This window comes from Saccostrea echinata, unplaced genomic scaffold (assembly GCF_033153115.1).
Source record: "Saccostrea echinata isolate AGI-Se365-2 ecotype Australia unplaced genomic scaffold, CSIRO_AGI_Sech_v1 ptg000038l, whole genome shotgun sequence".
Taxonomy (NCBI): Eukaryota; Metazoa; Mollusca; class Bivalvia; order Ostreida; family Ostreidae; genus Saccostrea; species Saccostrea echinata.
Window position 1 is genome coordinate 2,010,370 of NW_026889787.1, and position 12,902 is coordinate 2,023,271.

The 12,902-nt window shown below is 31.3% G+C and overlaps 1 protein-coding gene across 1 annotated transcript; it reads right to left on the reverse strand.

Annotated features, from left to right (window-relative positions):
- Positions 1 to 1,271: 1,271 nt before the first annotated feature.
- Positions 1,272 to 4,064, reverse strand: LOC133200306 (baculoviral IAP repeat-containing protein 2-like). The gene is made up of 4 exons (XM_061336127.1): positions 2,565 to 4,064; positions 2,195 to 2,396; positions 1,650 to 1,916; positions 1,272 to 1,468 (listed from the first exon to the last, which is right to left on the reverse strand). Exons 1-4 carry the CDS (start codon positions 4,062 to 4,064, stop codon positions 1,272 to 1,274), a joined length of 2,166 nt encoding a protein of 721 aa, XP_061192111.1.
- Between the last annotated feature and the right edge of the window lie 8,838 nt (positions 4,065 to 12,902).

The following is a 12,902-nucleotide window of genomic DNA, read 5'->3' on the forward strand; positions in this document are numbered from 1 at the left end:
TTAGGATATTTTATTTGAAAAGACGTTAACGATAACCTAACAAGAAAACTTTATTTTTGTATCGTCAACTTCCCTTATTTATGTAGCAATATAACATCATCACCTGCATATGGGGTTTATATTTCCCAATTGCTACGATACGCAAGAGCAAGAGCATGATCCATGTACAAACAATTTCCAAAAAGAGGCAAGCTATTGGCAAAGAAGTTAATGAAAAACAAGGATATCAACAGTCTCGTTTAAAGTCATCCTTTCGCAATTTTATGGTCGATACGATGACCTTGACAGCAAATACAATCTAATCATTGAGTCGAATGCTAACTGATGTTTTTCATACTAATTGTTAGGTCGGATTTTTTGTTTGCTCGATCATGAAAATGAGCACACGGCGGGTGTGACCGTTCGACAGGGGATGCTTACTCCTCTATGGCATCTGATCCCACCTCTGATTTTTTTAGAGGTTCGTGTTTGCTCTGCTCCCGATTAGTATTGTTTAATGGACTTTTGAGCTTGTTCGTTATATCCATATTTCATGAATAATGACGAGTGTAAACGAATAGCAATAGGACATATGGGATCAGGATTTTTTATATTATTTTTTAAAGATTTTCCCCCTGAAAAATTGGTTTTAATCAGTTATAGATATACATGCTAACTCAGCAGACCACAAATCATTTCAAATCTGTCCCAAATAAATAATGATGTGCATTTTTTTTTTTTTTTTGCATTTTCCATTATCACGAACAATGGATATACTTTCTAAATGATAATATTATATTTAAAAAATATTTAAATGAAATGGAAACAGATGAATAAAAGATTATTTTTATTTTGAAATCTTAAATTTGTAAACATTATTTAACGAAATGAAAAATATATAAAACACATATATAAATATAAAACACAAGGTTAACAACAACCAACAATAACAACAACAACAACAAAGAAACAATAACTGGGCGGACACAAATATGAAAAAAGAGAGCAATAAAATGGATATTGCACAATTTTTAAATACATATCAATTGTAAATCACTGAAAAGAATAATAATATACCCATATGTTTCAGTAAAAATACAGTGCATGAAAAACTCTATGCATATTCAATCAAGATATAATTATCAAGATTATGCTAGTTAGTATGCAGAAAAAGTAAATATAAAACAGAATCTTTTGTCCTGTAAGCTTTTGGCTTATGGATAATTTGTCTTATCTTCTTACGGTAATCATATTGCCTGCAATATGACGAGCAAGAGCCTTTTTGGAATCCTTTACACGAGCCATGTTCTCACTGTCCCTTTCACAAACTGGCGACATATTGGACACTTCCTCATGGCCGGAGCACAGTCTGGACAACAGCAGAGATGACCACAAGGTAACATGGCGATAGATGCGTCGTTCTCAAGACAGATTTTACAAAGTCGGAGATCCTTTAATTTCCTGTTTTCCTCAATCAATGACTTCGTGTCTGTAAAATATTATAACAGGTTTCTGTATGTTTGATCCATTTAATTTCATATTTGTTATCATTTGGTTTCTTAAATGAAAAATCAAAGTAAGCTGTAATCTGTACATCAAATTCACTTCCTTTCAGATTCGTATGATATAAATTGGAAAATTGAGCACAAATTATATAATATCATAAATACCCGAAAATGAATGTTCTTCTTGATCAGATTTGCTGTTCAATAATCGTTTATATACTTCGGATACATTTTCAGAAGATCCTAAATTGGAACCAGGCTTTGGAGACCCACTCTCTATTACATTCTGACTTACAGAGGGGACGCTTTCAGAAGTTTCTCTTGTATCTGGTTTTGTATTTTGAGTTAAAGGAGAGGTATCCAGTCCTGTACTGCTTTCTTCATTGGAGAGAATGATATTCATCAAATCTTCCCCCGTGATGTCGTCTTTATCTGAAAATAATCAGCAGATTACATTATCAAATGAAAACTGACTTGGATCCTTGTACATATGTATTTGGTGAATCTTCACGTTTGTAAAATATATAACTTTTTACATATTTGAATTTCCTTACAATCATAAATATACCATTGGTTTCTAACTTATGATATATTTTCTTTTAAACCGAGAGCTTTTGCATTATATTTTAAAAATTATGTAGAGTCAACTACCCTAAATTAAAAGATACACTTCAGTTCTGCCTGAAGCTTCAGATGAAAAAGTCACTTACGTTTTGAAAAATTCAAGACATCAAATGCTTCTTTCACCACTTGTTGAGAATAACCCATGTCTAAAACACTCTGTACGGATGCCAAATCATAAATATTGGAAACATTTGTATGTCCTGAATTTGAAAGAGATGATGCTATTGTAGGATTGTTGCTCTGGAAAGATGGTGCATTTCCTGTTGTTTCCATTTCTTCTAATTTCTCCTAAAAATAGTATTTGTTCATTTAAACCATATTCAAATAACGAGAACACTATGGGAATTAAATAAAAATCATAAAAAAGAAATCTTGTTCAATTTTTTTCCCCAAATTTACGTCACAACTGAAATAAACAAGCGAGAAACTCTAAGCAATACAGGAAATTTTCTTTACCTGTTCTTCATGTTCTATTTGAACCAATGCAACGAACTCGTCACCCTTGTTCTGTCTCAAAAAAGCACACTTCGGGAACCATCGGGCGTGTTCTATCCAAGGGTCATCTTCCGGTTCCCAGTTTCGTAATCCACCGCCGCAAAAGAAACAGCGGGTGTAATCTCCATATCCCGCATACAGAAATCCCGCCAATGCAAGATCTCGTGGTTTTTGCGTCATACATGACGGCCAGTCCTTAAAGGAGCTCACTCTCGTTGCCACTACTGCATATGATGGGTACTTTGGACGATCAAAATTAATTCCAAGAGGATCTAAGCTGCCCAGAAAAGCATTGATTTTTTCCTGTATTTCTCTTGAACTTTTAGGTGATCCTCCTGCAACTTGTCTCTCTGAATTGTTAATCTGGTTCTCATTAAATTGGTTACTGCATGAAGAGGTATTTACCGTATGTGTTAAACATGCTGAATTGTTTCTATTTCTAGAATTGTTTGAATTTAAAAGTGTTGAATTTTGCAAAGCCATTTCTTCTGGCCGCCCATTCCTCTGAGTAGAATTTTCACTCACATTTTGTTCTAATGGTTGACTAGCTGGAGCTAAGTTTGCAATATCTTCAGCCCCTCTGATAGGAATATTTTCAGATTGACTAGAGTTTACAAATGAACAATTTGGGGACATCTGGCGGTGGATGTCTCTCGGATCATCGGCTTGTCTCCAACCACTATGTTGAATTCCACAGGCATAGCAGGCAACCTTATCATCTTCCCCGGTGTAGTAGAAACCCTCCTTGGCAAGTTTTAGAGTAGATACAGAACTCTGTTGTGGGAAAGTACTGAAAGTACCTAGACGTATTATCTCCATGTTCATAGAATGCAGATTATGCGCTTGTGTTAATTCGGTACTTCTAGATTGATTGGCACTCAGTTCTTTCTTTACATAGTCCTCTAAATTCCGAGAACATTCTATGAGAGGAAATGTTTTGACATATGTGGGTTGCAAAGAACCAAAACAGCGGAGAAATGTTTTGTAGAATGTTGAAAATGATTGTTTTAATAAAGCGCTTTCCGTGGTATTTTTCAAAACATTTTCTAAATTTTGATTTAGAAAGAAATCGATGTCATTTTTATTCCTTGTCTCACAACCAACACATTGTAGCTTGCCAGATAAGAACATTTTGCAAATTCTGAAAATGGTATCTTTAGGCCCATTACAGTTTTGTGCATTAGAATCTCTACTATGGCTCTCAGAATCTTCCACCTTTTCTTGTTTCTTAAGTAAAATATCACATATCATTTGTTTCAATTCTTCCATATTTAGGCATGACAGTAAGATAATTACTAGGTATAATAGTTCGTTCGTAATAGGAATTTCTGCTCCATCTGCTTTGAATCCATTTGTAACCTCTGTTTCTTTGAGAGGTTCTGATTGAGTTCTTTTCCTTTTGTTCTGATGCCTTGGGACTGTTGTCTCACTTTCTGATACACATCGTCTAAGGACCTGCATATTTTTTGCCAGTTTGCCGTTCGTCTGAAATGTAAAAAGGATTATTGATGACAAGATTTACTCTGTAGTTCATTCAAAGCCATGTTCACATTTGAAATGAGTTAGAGAAATGACAGTTCCTGAAAGATTAAAAAAAAAACGGAATCTTTATGTAGGAAGTAGTTTGAGAATTAAAAAAACACGCAAAAATAATAATGTTTATTCAATACATATGGCATTGACTATTTGTTACTTTGCTGAATTCAAAAAAAAAAAAAGACAAAAAGGTAGAATTTTCTGTCAATTATTATAAGCTATTTTTGTGATGTTTATGAAGAAAGTAAATTTTCCACAGTGAAGTTTTTAACTATAGGCGAGCTCTAGCTCTATTTTTAGATACGATATAATGGGAATTCCCACATTAGTGTAAACAAATCTTTTAACATTCACGGTAAGTGTTTTTATCATATTCAGTGTTTAATTAATTAATTTCTTCCATCTTTTGATGAAATATAATCTCTGAAGAAAAAGAAATCTACGTGAAGTGAATGAGTACTTATCAATGTTATCAGGTGTGCTACATTTCAAAAAATAATAAACAAAATAATCGTCATAAAAAGAGTAAATCGGCTGATATACAAAATTAAAAAAAATAAATAAAGGAAAAACAAACAAATAAACACACACACACACACACACACACCCCCTCACACACACACACACACACACACACACAAAATACAAAACATTAGAAAATATATATATATATATATAAAGTCACTGAATTTTCTTACAATGAGGTTCAGATGACAAGTACAGGTGAATATATAATTGTTTACGTTTCCGTATCAATTTCGTGGTTAATATGCAACATTGACGGCTTCCTACAACCTTGAGTGTAAATGTACACATCGTACAGAGAGTTAAAATTTATACATTTTATTTGAAAAATTTGCAAATCGTGGGAAATATATTTTTGTATGCTTGACACGATTCGATTGGGGGATAATAATAACTTTAGAGTGCTTTTAGCGTTGGGGTTTCCCCCGAAGTTTCGTTCACAACTTTGTAACCCACAATCATATAATAAACATGAAACTAACTTAATAAATTTTGGAATAATTTCCAACACCCCGGGCCTGCAGTCTCAGTAATATATTTGTCATCACGTAATAATTAATTAAATACATATTACATAACAATGTTTGTAAATATCTCATAAATTACCGAAGCATGGATTTCAAAAACATGAGATAATTTTACACAATGAAATTATTCATAAAAAAGTTTTATTGTTTTTAAATGAACAGTGTATTATTTGCTAGCAACATCTGAAAGAAAGATGAAATGACACGCACACACAGTTGTAATTGTTACATGTAGGTATAAATTAACAACTGACAAAAGTCAAATTGGACTGAACCTATTAATATAACCCAGGGAAGTAATGAATTACATTGTTAGAAAATCTTAATCTTCATTCAGCTGCAGGAATTAACGTACAATAAGAACGACACATTATAATTATGGCACATGAATTAATTAATTTATTGGCATTACAGGATCGTACAATTTCGTTTCTTTAAAACAATGGATGCATTAAATTCATGGAATTAGAGAAAAGTCAATATTGTTATTTTCGACATTATTTAACCATCAATTTTCAAAATGTTACCAACAAATTTTTAATCTTTTTTTTTTTTTTTTTTTTTTTTTTTTTTTAATACGAAAAAGGCAAATTAAAAAAGGAAGTCTCAGTTATAGAAATCAATACTTTTTTATATAGTCAGTTTTAATAGTAATAATTTTGTGGTAGCGTTTGAACATTATCAATGTGAGGTAAAGTATTTATAATCTAAATTTCTAATTCTTACCTCTAAACTTTTGTGTTGGAAAAAATTAAAGCAATACCATTTTACCAAGATTAACGCTGAAGACTTGGCTTTATGTATGTCGAATTTAAATTTAAGTAAATTCTTATTTTTGTTTATGATTTGTTTATTCTGATCCATTCAGAATTTATTTACTTAAGTAGATTTTTGAAAGTAGTTGTGTGTCAATGAGGAAGGAAGTGATTGGTTGTAAGTCAGGAAGTAAAAGAACTAGTTTACAAGGAACTAATATTTAGGCAATTGAGAATACACAATGTCATTTACTTTCAGAAAATATAAAATAAGATAGCCACTTTGGTTTTTATGCATTTTTCAATTGCTTTTTTTAATTAGAATGTATGTTAAAGTCGTGTTGGATGGATTGTAGAGGTATTTTCTAAACGTAATTGCACATGTGAAATGGAATCTATGCAGGTATCAAAATTGGCAATAACTTAACAGCATTCAGTTATATTTATTTTTAAAATATGTATCAAATGAACAAATATATAGATATGAATCACTCTCCGATAAAACTTCTGTATCCATGCCATCCATATCCATCTAACTGGGCGGAATGTGTTATTAAACGTTTTGCATTTTTTACTTGCTTAGCTGAATTTTGAGTTACTTAAAATTGTTGAGCCAGTGGCCTAGTCTTAAAAGAAAATACTGCACAAGGTTCCGTGTCTTCACCAATAAAAACTTGTATTATTGTTTATTTGCTAGAATATGGTAAGGTTGTTGTAAATTATAGAAAGTTTTTTTTGCTGCATAAAGGGTTGTACATTAGTTTTTTTTCAAAGCTTCAATTTTTTTTTTACTATTGTTAATATTTATGGGTATTTGAAATCAATTCTTTAGTATTTCACAACAATTAAAAAGTAACGTTAGGGATTCAAGTGTTAAGTTAGTAATACTTGGTATCTTGTTATGTTGTACATTTGTATATTCCCATACCAATAGTGTATCTAACTGGTGTCTTATTTCTGATTTTGACGCCAGATAATTGTATGCTTTAGTTTATCATGCTGGTCCGCATAGCAGGTAAAACATTCAATAGCAGGACAAAAATAAAAACAAGTTAATCGTTTGAGTAAGGGTATACATGTACGTACAGTATCAATGAGCATCATGAAAATGAGTATTCGATATACTTACTTGTGGAATGGTTTGGCATCCTACAGGCTTCATAATATGATTCGTTGGACTTTACATATACATGTACAATGTTTCATTCTAAGCGCTCCTGAGCCATGTATTTACATGACTAAGAGTCATCACTTAAAGGTGCTTGGACACAGATTTGAAGTTAATATTTTCTCAAATTTTCTGTATAATTTCATGACTTATATGTTGCTATAGCATTTCATACTAAAATATAATAAAAATCTTATTTCATCTCGAAGTTATTGAAACTTCAAATTTCTGGACGCGTTTGATTGACACATCCTTGCACATTCACAAATTTTAATTTTATTCTTAATACTTAAGAAAAGTGGCAATTTTGTTGTGTATTAATGAAAAAATATTAAAACTATAATCCAAAAAATTCAGAGTAGAAATGTTCGAAAGCAAAACCCACTCACAGTATTGTCAGTCCGTGCTCAGTGGTGTGTACAGACTTTAACAATTGAACACACCCGGTGAATCGTAAATATTAACAATAACAGAGCTCGTGCCCTGTTTACAAAAACAGTTTACGTTTCACGGATGTATTAAATTTGTTAAACTCTGTACACAACACTGAGCACGGGCTGACGATATTAGTGAGGGGGTTTGCTTGCGCACATTTCTAGTCTGAATTTTCTGGATTATAAATGTAATGTTTTTCATTAATACACAACAAAATCGGTTCTTTTCTTAAATATTAAGGATAAAGATAAAATTTGTGAAAGTGTTAGGATGTGTTAATCAAACGCGTCCAGGAATTCGGAGTTCCAATAATTTCCAGATAAAATAAGTTTTTAATTATATTTTCGTGTGAAATGTTATTGCAATATATAAGTCATGATATTATACAGAAAATTTGAGAAAATATTAACTTCAAATCTGTGTCTAAGCACCTTTAAGTTAAACACTCTTTAAAACATTGACACCTTTTAAGGCATTTTTGATAACAGAAATTAATGCACTGCTTCAAAACAGAATACGGTAATATAGTCCTGGGTTTTGTTCATAAACGTTGACATTGGTTCCCAAAAAGCAACGCCAAGGGCATGAATAAGAAGTGGACTTGAACATTTGAGCAATTCAAGGTCCACAAGTTAATCCTGTATGTCAATCGTTACAAGGTCATTAACTCTTTTGAATAGATGTACGTAATGCGGCTTTGAATAATACAGGATAAATAGAAATATTTCTATTGATAAAGCGAAACATTGCAATTTTCAACCACGAAATACGTAAATATTTAATATGAAATAGTGCCCGCGTCGAAGGAATTGTAGGAGAATATACCCAGATAGTCAATAGATTTTGTTGGCAAATAAAAACTGAGCACGAAGGGAGTTCCGATTGCTTGAGTTCCTATATTTGGTTTCGATGCTTTTGTAGAAGATACTACAATGGATTCTGTATTGTTTCTCTCAAAGCGTTATGGAAGTTCAGGTCTGAGATCGTCCATCGACTCTCGTATTGTGTTGTGAATAGGACGTTCATACAAAGCACGTTATCTGAGATTTGTTGATTATTGTTAATTGATTTGCACTCATTTTTTAAAATAGAATATTAACCAAAATTTCTTCAATAGTGCGTTAAAGTATATATGCAGGTGTTAACACTAAAAACTCCTAAATATTTTTCACTCGATAAAAAACAAATTGAAAATTCTAGAGATGACTTGAAAAGTTTTGCTGGTTTCGTTTCATAACTTAATAAATGCGTAAAATACTTGGTAAAGGTAGCATATATTTATTTCAACTTCAGCCCCAGTACACATTATATCGTTTATTACGTAACTGTCAAATCAAGTGACCAAACTTATCATTAACTTTAATATCAACTTCAGAGTACTTACTCATTAAATCAGAATGGATTTTAACAAAGTAAGTCTGCAGATGACCAATGACAAGGTAGAGAAAATTGACAAATTTCATCCTTATTTAAAAGCAGTTGTCAAAAATCTGTTGTCCTTTATTTTGAGTTCAGTGGAATATATCGAATCAACGTAGGAATAGAAATGAACGTTTTTATTGATAAAACGTAATTGATGTATCGAAGGCCATTTCAAGAGACTTCTTTTTTCCAAGTAGAAGTTTATGAATAGCTGGTCCGCTAAAAATACTTAGTACCATGCATGAGACTCCAAAGGCTATATATATATGGTCAATGAGAAACTCAAGTATCTTCTAATATTATTTCCGTAGTACTTGTGTTCTGAATCAAAAAGTTGTTTTCTTTTCTTACAAAATAAGTTTGCAGTTAACCAATGACAAGGTATGCAAATTTACGTGTAGCATTATATATATATACACAATACGGAAGAGACAAGCAGTGAAAAATATTGAATGTGCAAAAGAAGAAATACTTCCTTGTACGTGACATTAAAGGAAATACAAGAAAAAAATGCAGATTATGCTTCGTATAGAATTAGTTAAATGCGTACAAAAATGGCCTTTTTTAGTTGAGCATGTCTTCCGGTGCTAATTAAAGAAATTAAGGAAAGTTCATGAAAATTTGCATAGCAAAATGAAAGCAGGAGTAGGTTTTCAATAATTTCTGAATTTCAAGGTAGGGAATTTTAATAAGTAACAAAAGGCTAAAATTATGCATATATTTTTTGTGTTTCACATGCAGAATTTAATCATTTAAGGAAGCTCTAAACACTAACAATAAATGCTTTTTGGACTGGGGGAAAATATATCATATAAAGGTATGCATATTGAGCCCATTTAGTTCATTTTCAACATAAGGTAGCTGCCTTATTTCTGCAGGAAAAATGTTCAAAGACAATGGACTATTCGTGAGCAGAAATCACTGTTGTTTACTCACACTGGGAAAAATTATGGATATTATCAATTTAATTACTTATTCTTGGTCTAATATAATGCTAAGAATATTTTAATCTATTACAAATTATGTTATTAACTGTAAATAACCAATTTTTCTATCTTACATCTAAGAGGAGATCACTCTAACTGCATAAAACTAACCTGTAAGTAGAACTTTCTAGTGTGCAGTGTTTAGAGCTTCTTTAACAATCTTGGTTTGACTTCGGTGTTATAATTCCATAACACACTGGTCAACGCGAAATCGGCTATTCGGTTGTTACCGAGCATTTGGTGCAGTGAAAACAATGTTTTGGAAAAAGTAGGCAAGTTCACTTTTCTTTCATTTTAAAAAAAAAAAATTAATGATAAATTCGTAATTCAGCAAACAAAGTTTGTGACTTTTGGCAGAAAATTTTTTTATCTCTCAGCAACAAAAAACACAAACAAAATCACTCTTTTTCAAAATATCTACCGCTTCTTAAAATGATATTTAATTTATAAAATTTTCGAAATATATCAAAAATATATCATCACATTTTAGCTTTTAAAGAAGTCTAAGCCAATTTTTTTTTTTTTAACTAAAAAGTGATAACTCTATTTTATTGACAATTAAGAACCTTCAGATTATGCAGACTGAGATTAAAATTCCAAAAAATGAGTAAAAGGATAAGAATTTAAAATTTAAAATGCCTTGTTAGTTTGAAACATGCAATCGTCAGTCAGGTTGAAAGTAGCCGGATAATTCTGTTTTGACATGTTTACGTTTCGGAAACACTTGTTAAAATACTGGTTGAAAACGTTTCCACCAGTTTCAGAAACAGATTCAAAAAATCAAGAAAGTCATTCTTAATCTGTTATTTTCTTGAAACAATATGTCTTCAATAAATGTAGAGTGCAAACTTAAGGTCAGATGATACGTTCCTCAAATATCTGTTATGTATATCTTCGTAATGTATAAAAAATATTCAAAATTTTAATTACCTTCTGATTTCTAAACCAGCTTCTAATCGTTTTTAAACAATCTAAGCACTAAAAACTGATATTGTCGAATTATATTTTTTCCAAAAGGATTATATAAGAAAAACTATTCTCTCGTATCTTGCACAAATGCCTGGTAAGGTACCTCATTTTTTGTGAGTAAACATGTTAAAGTAGCAATATTTCAATGACAAAATCTTGGAAAAAATTATATAATATTGAGGAACGTATCATATGTCCTTAATTTATTCACAGTATTTGATTTTTATAAAATTGTTTTTTAGTTTACAATTTTTAGTTCTTATGATATATGCTTTAAGAACGTTTTACCGACAGACCTTCCTATCCTTTCAAGAACTATCCTGTTTTCCATCAAGGGTGTCTTATTCACCGTACGCGTGTAACAAATCTGGTTTCTTCCGATCTAACATGTCTTTTTCGAAATACCCCGGAATGTCAAAATTATCTATTTTGGTTGAATAGTTTTTGAAATATTCAAAAAGTTCGCGTTTTTCTGGGACAACCCTCGTAATCTTAAACCATCATCACTTCAAGCGCATGTCATCTTGAGCCAAGAGTAATGCTTTCTTATAAACAATCTAGGTTTAATCTCTTTCTTTTTCAATATCAAAAGTGAGAGGTCAGGACCATAAATAAACTAACACCATTTTGGAAAACCAATTTGAACTCCCTTGAAACTACACTCTAATTGATTTTAAAACATACTACATGTAATATATACTTAGTACTAACAAAAGTAAAATCAAGGTCAACCACACTAAGGCGAAATCGAAAATGCAAAGAACTCAAGGAATGAAGACGAAGCAGGGAATCCGGAGAAAATTAAAAAATAACACTGCAAAACTGCAAGACAACACACAGAAAAGTTCAAATGAACTAACAGATATATAAGAAATTAGTGCGATGCTTTAATTGATTTATAAATGATAATTACAACTAGCATTTGTTTGCAGAGAAATGCATGCAATGATATCTGAATTATTACTATATAAAAGGAAATTACCAAACACAGTATGTAAACCATTTCGTAATTCCAACAATAGAACTTTTGAACATATGATATGAATCTTGTGTCAAAGTAACTCAACTCAAATAGCTTATTTGTAAGATGTCTATAACATCTAGAATCCTATAAGTTTAAGGCCGTAGGTTGAAGATCAAGCTTGTAAATATAAAGGGTCTTTATTGAGTGAATGTACCAACTAAGCTTTGTATTACAATACTATAGTATCTATAGTTAAAGATCATACACATATCGCTGAATATTAGAAATGTCAGAAATGCTTATTTTTGATAAAAAGCCAAAACTAAAGATCATGTACCTGCCATTATAAATTGATTAAACCAGTTAAACTAATGATATTGAAATTATGTTTTGTTTTGTTTTGTTTTGTTTTTTTTTCAATTCTTATGATCTATTATAACTTGTGTTTACGATAACAAAAACGGAAACTTCCGATAACAAATTGAACCATTCAACCGTATTCCCGATATCATCTTGAAATTAAATAAAAAATATTTTTTATTCTAACAAATAATGATATATAAATATAAGTATTTTGAAGAAGGAAGCTATATACTGTAATACCTATCGGACAAAAACTTATAAAATATAAACATTTGACACTTAAAGTCTTCCAAAGACTCTTAAATACTATGTTATTTGGACGCTTAAACTCGGATCTGTATTTAGTTTTCTACACACAAAAAAACACAATCATCATTTTCTGTTTCTTTCATCGCTGTTATAATTTTGCAACAATTTACTCACCCGACAAAAATGTTATCCACCAAATGTCAAATACCAACCGAATAACCGATTAGGCGTTGACCAGAGTGTAACATGGACGAGGGCGTCAAACGTTATTTACTTTATGATGACCTCATAAACGTTTAACGCCGTGCAAGTGCAGCTTCATAAGCTAAAATCGCTCAACACACTTAGGTCGTTCACGTACAATATAATGATGTGCTTTAAATGCTTTCATAAGTTCCTA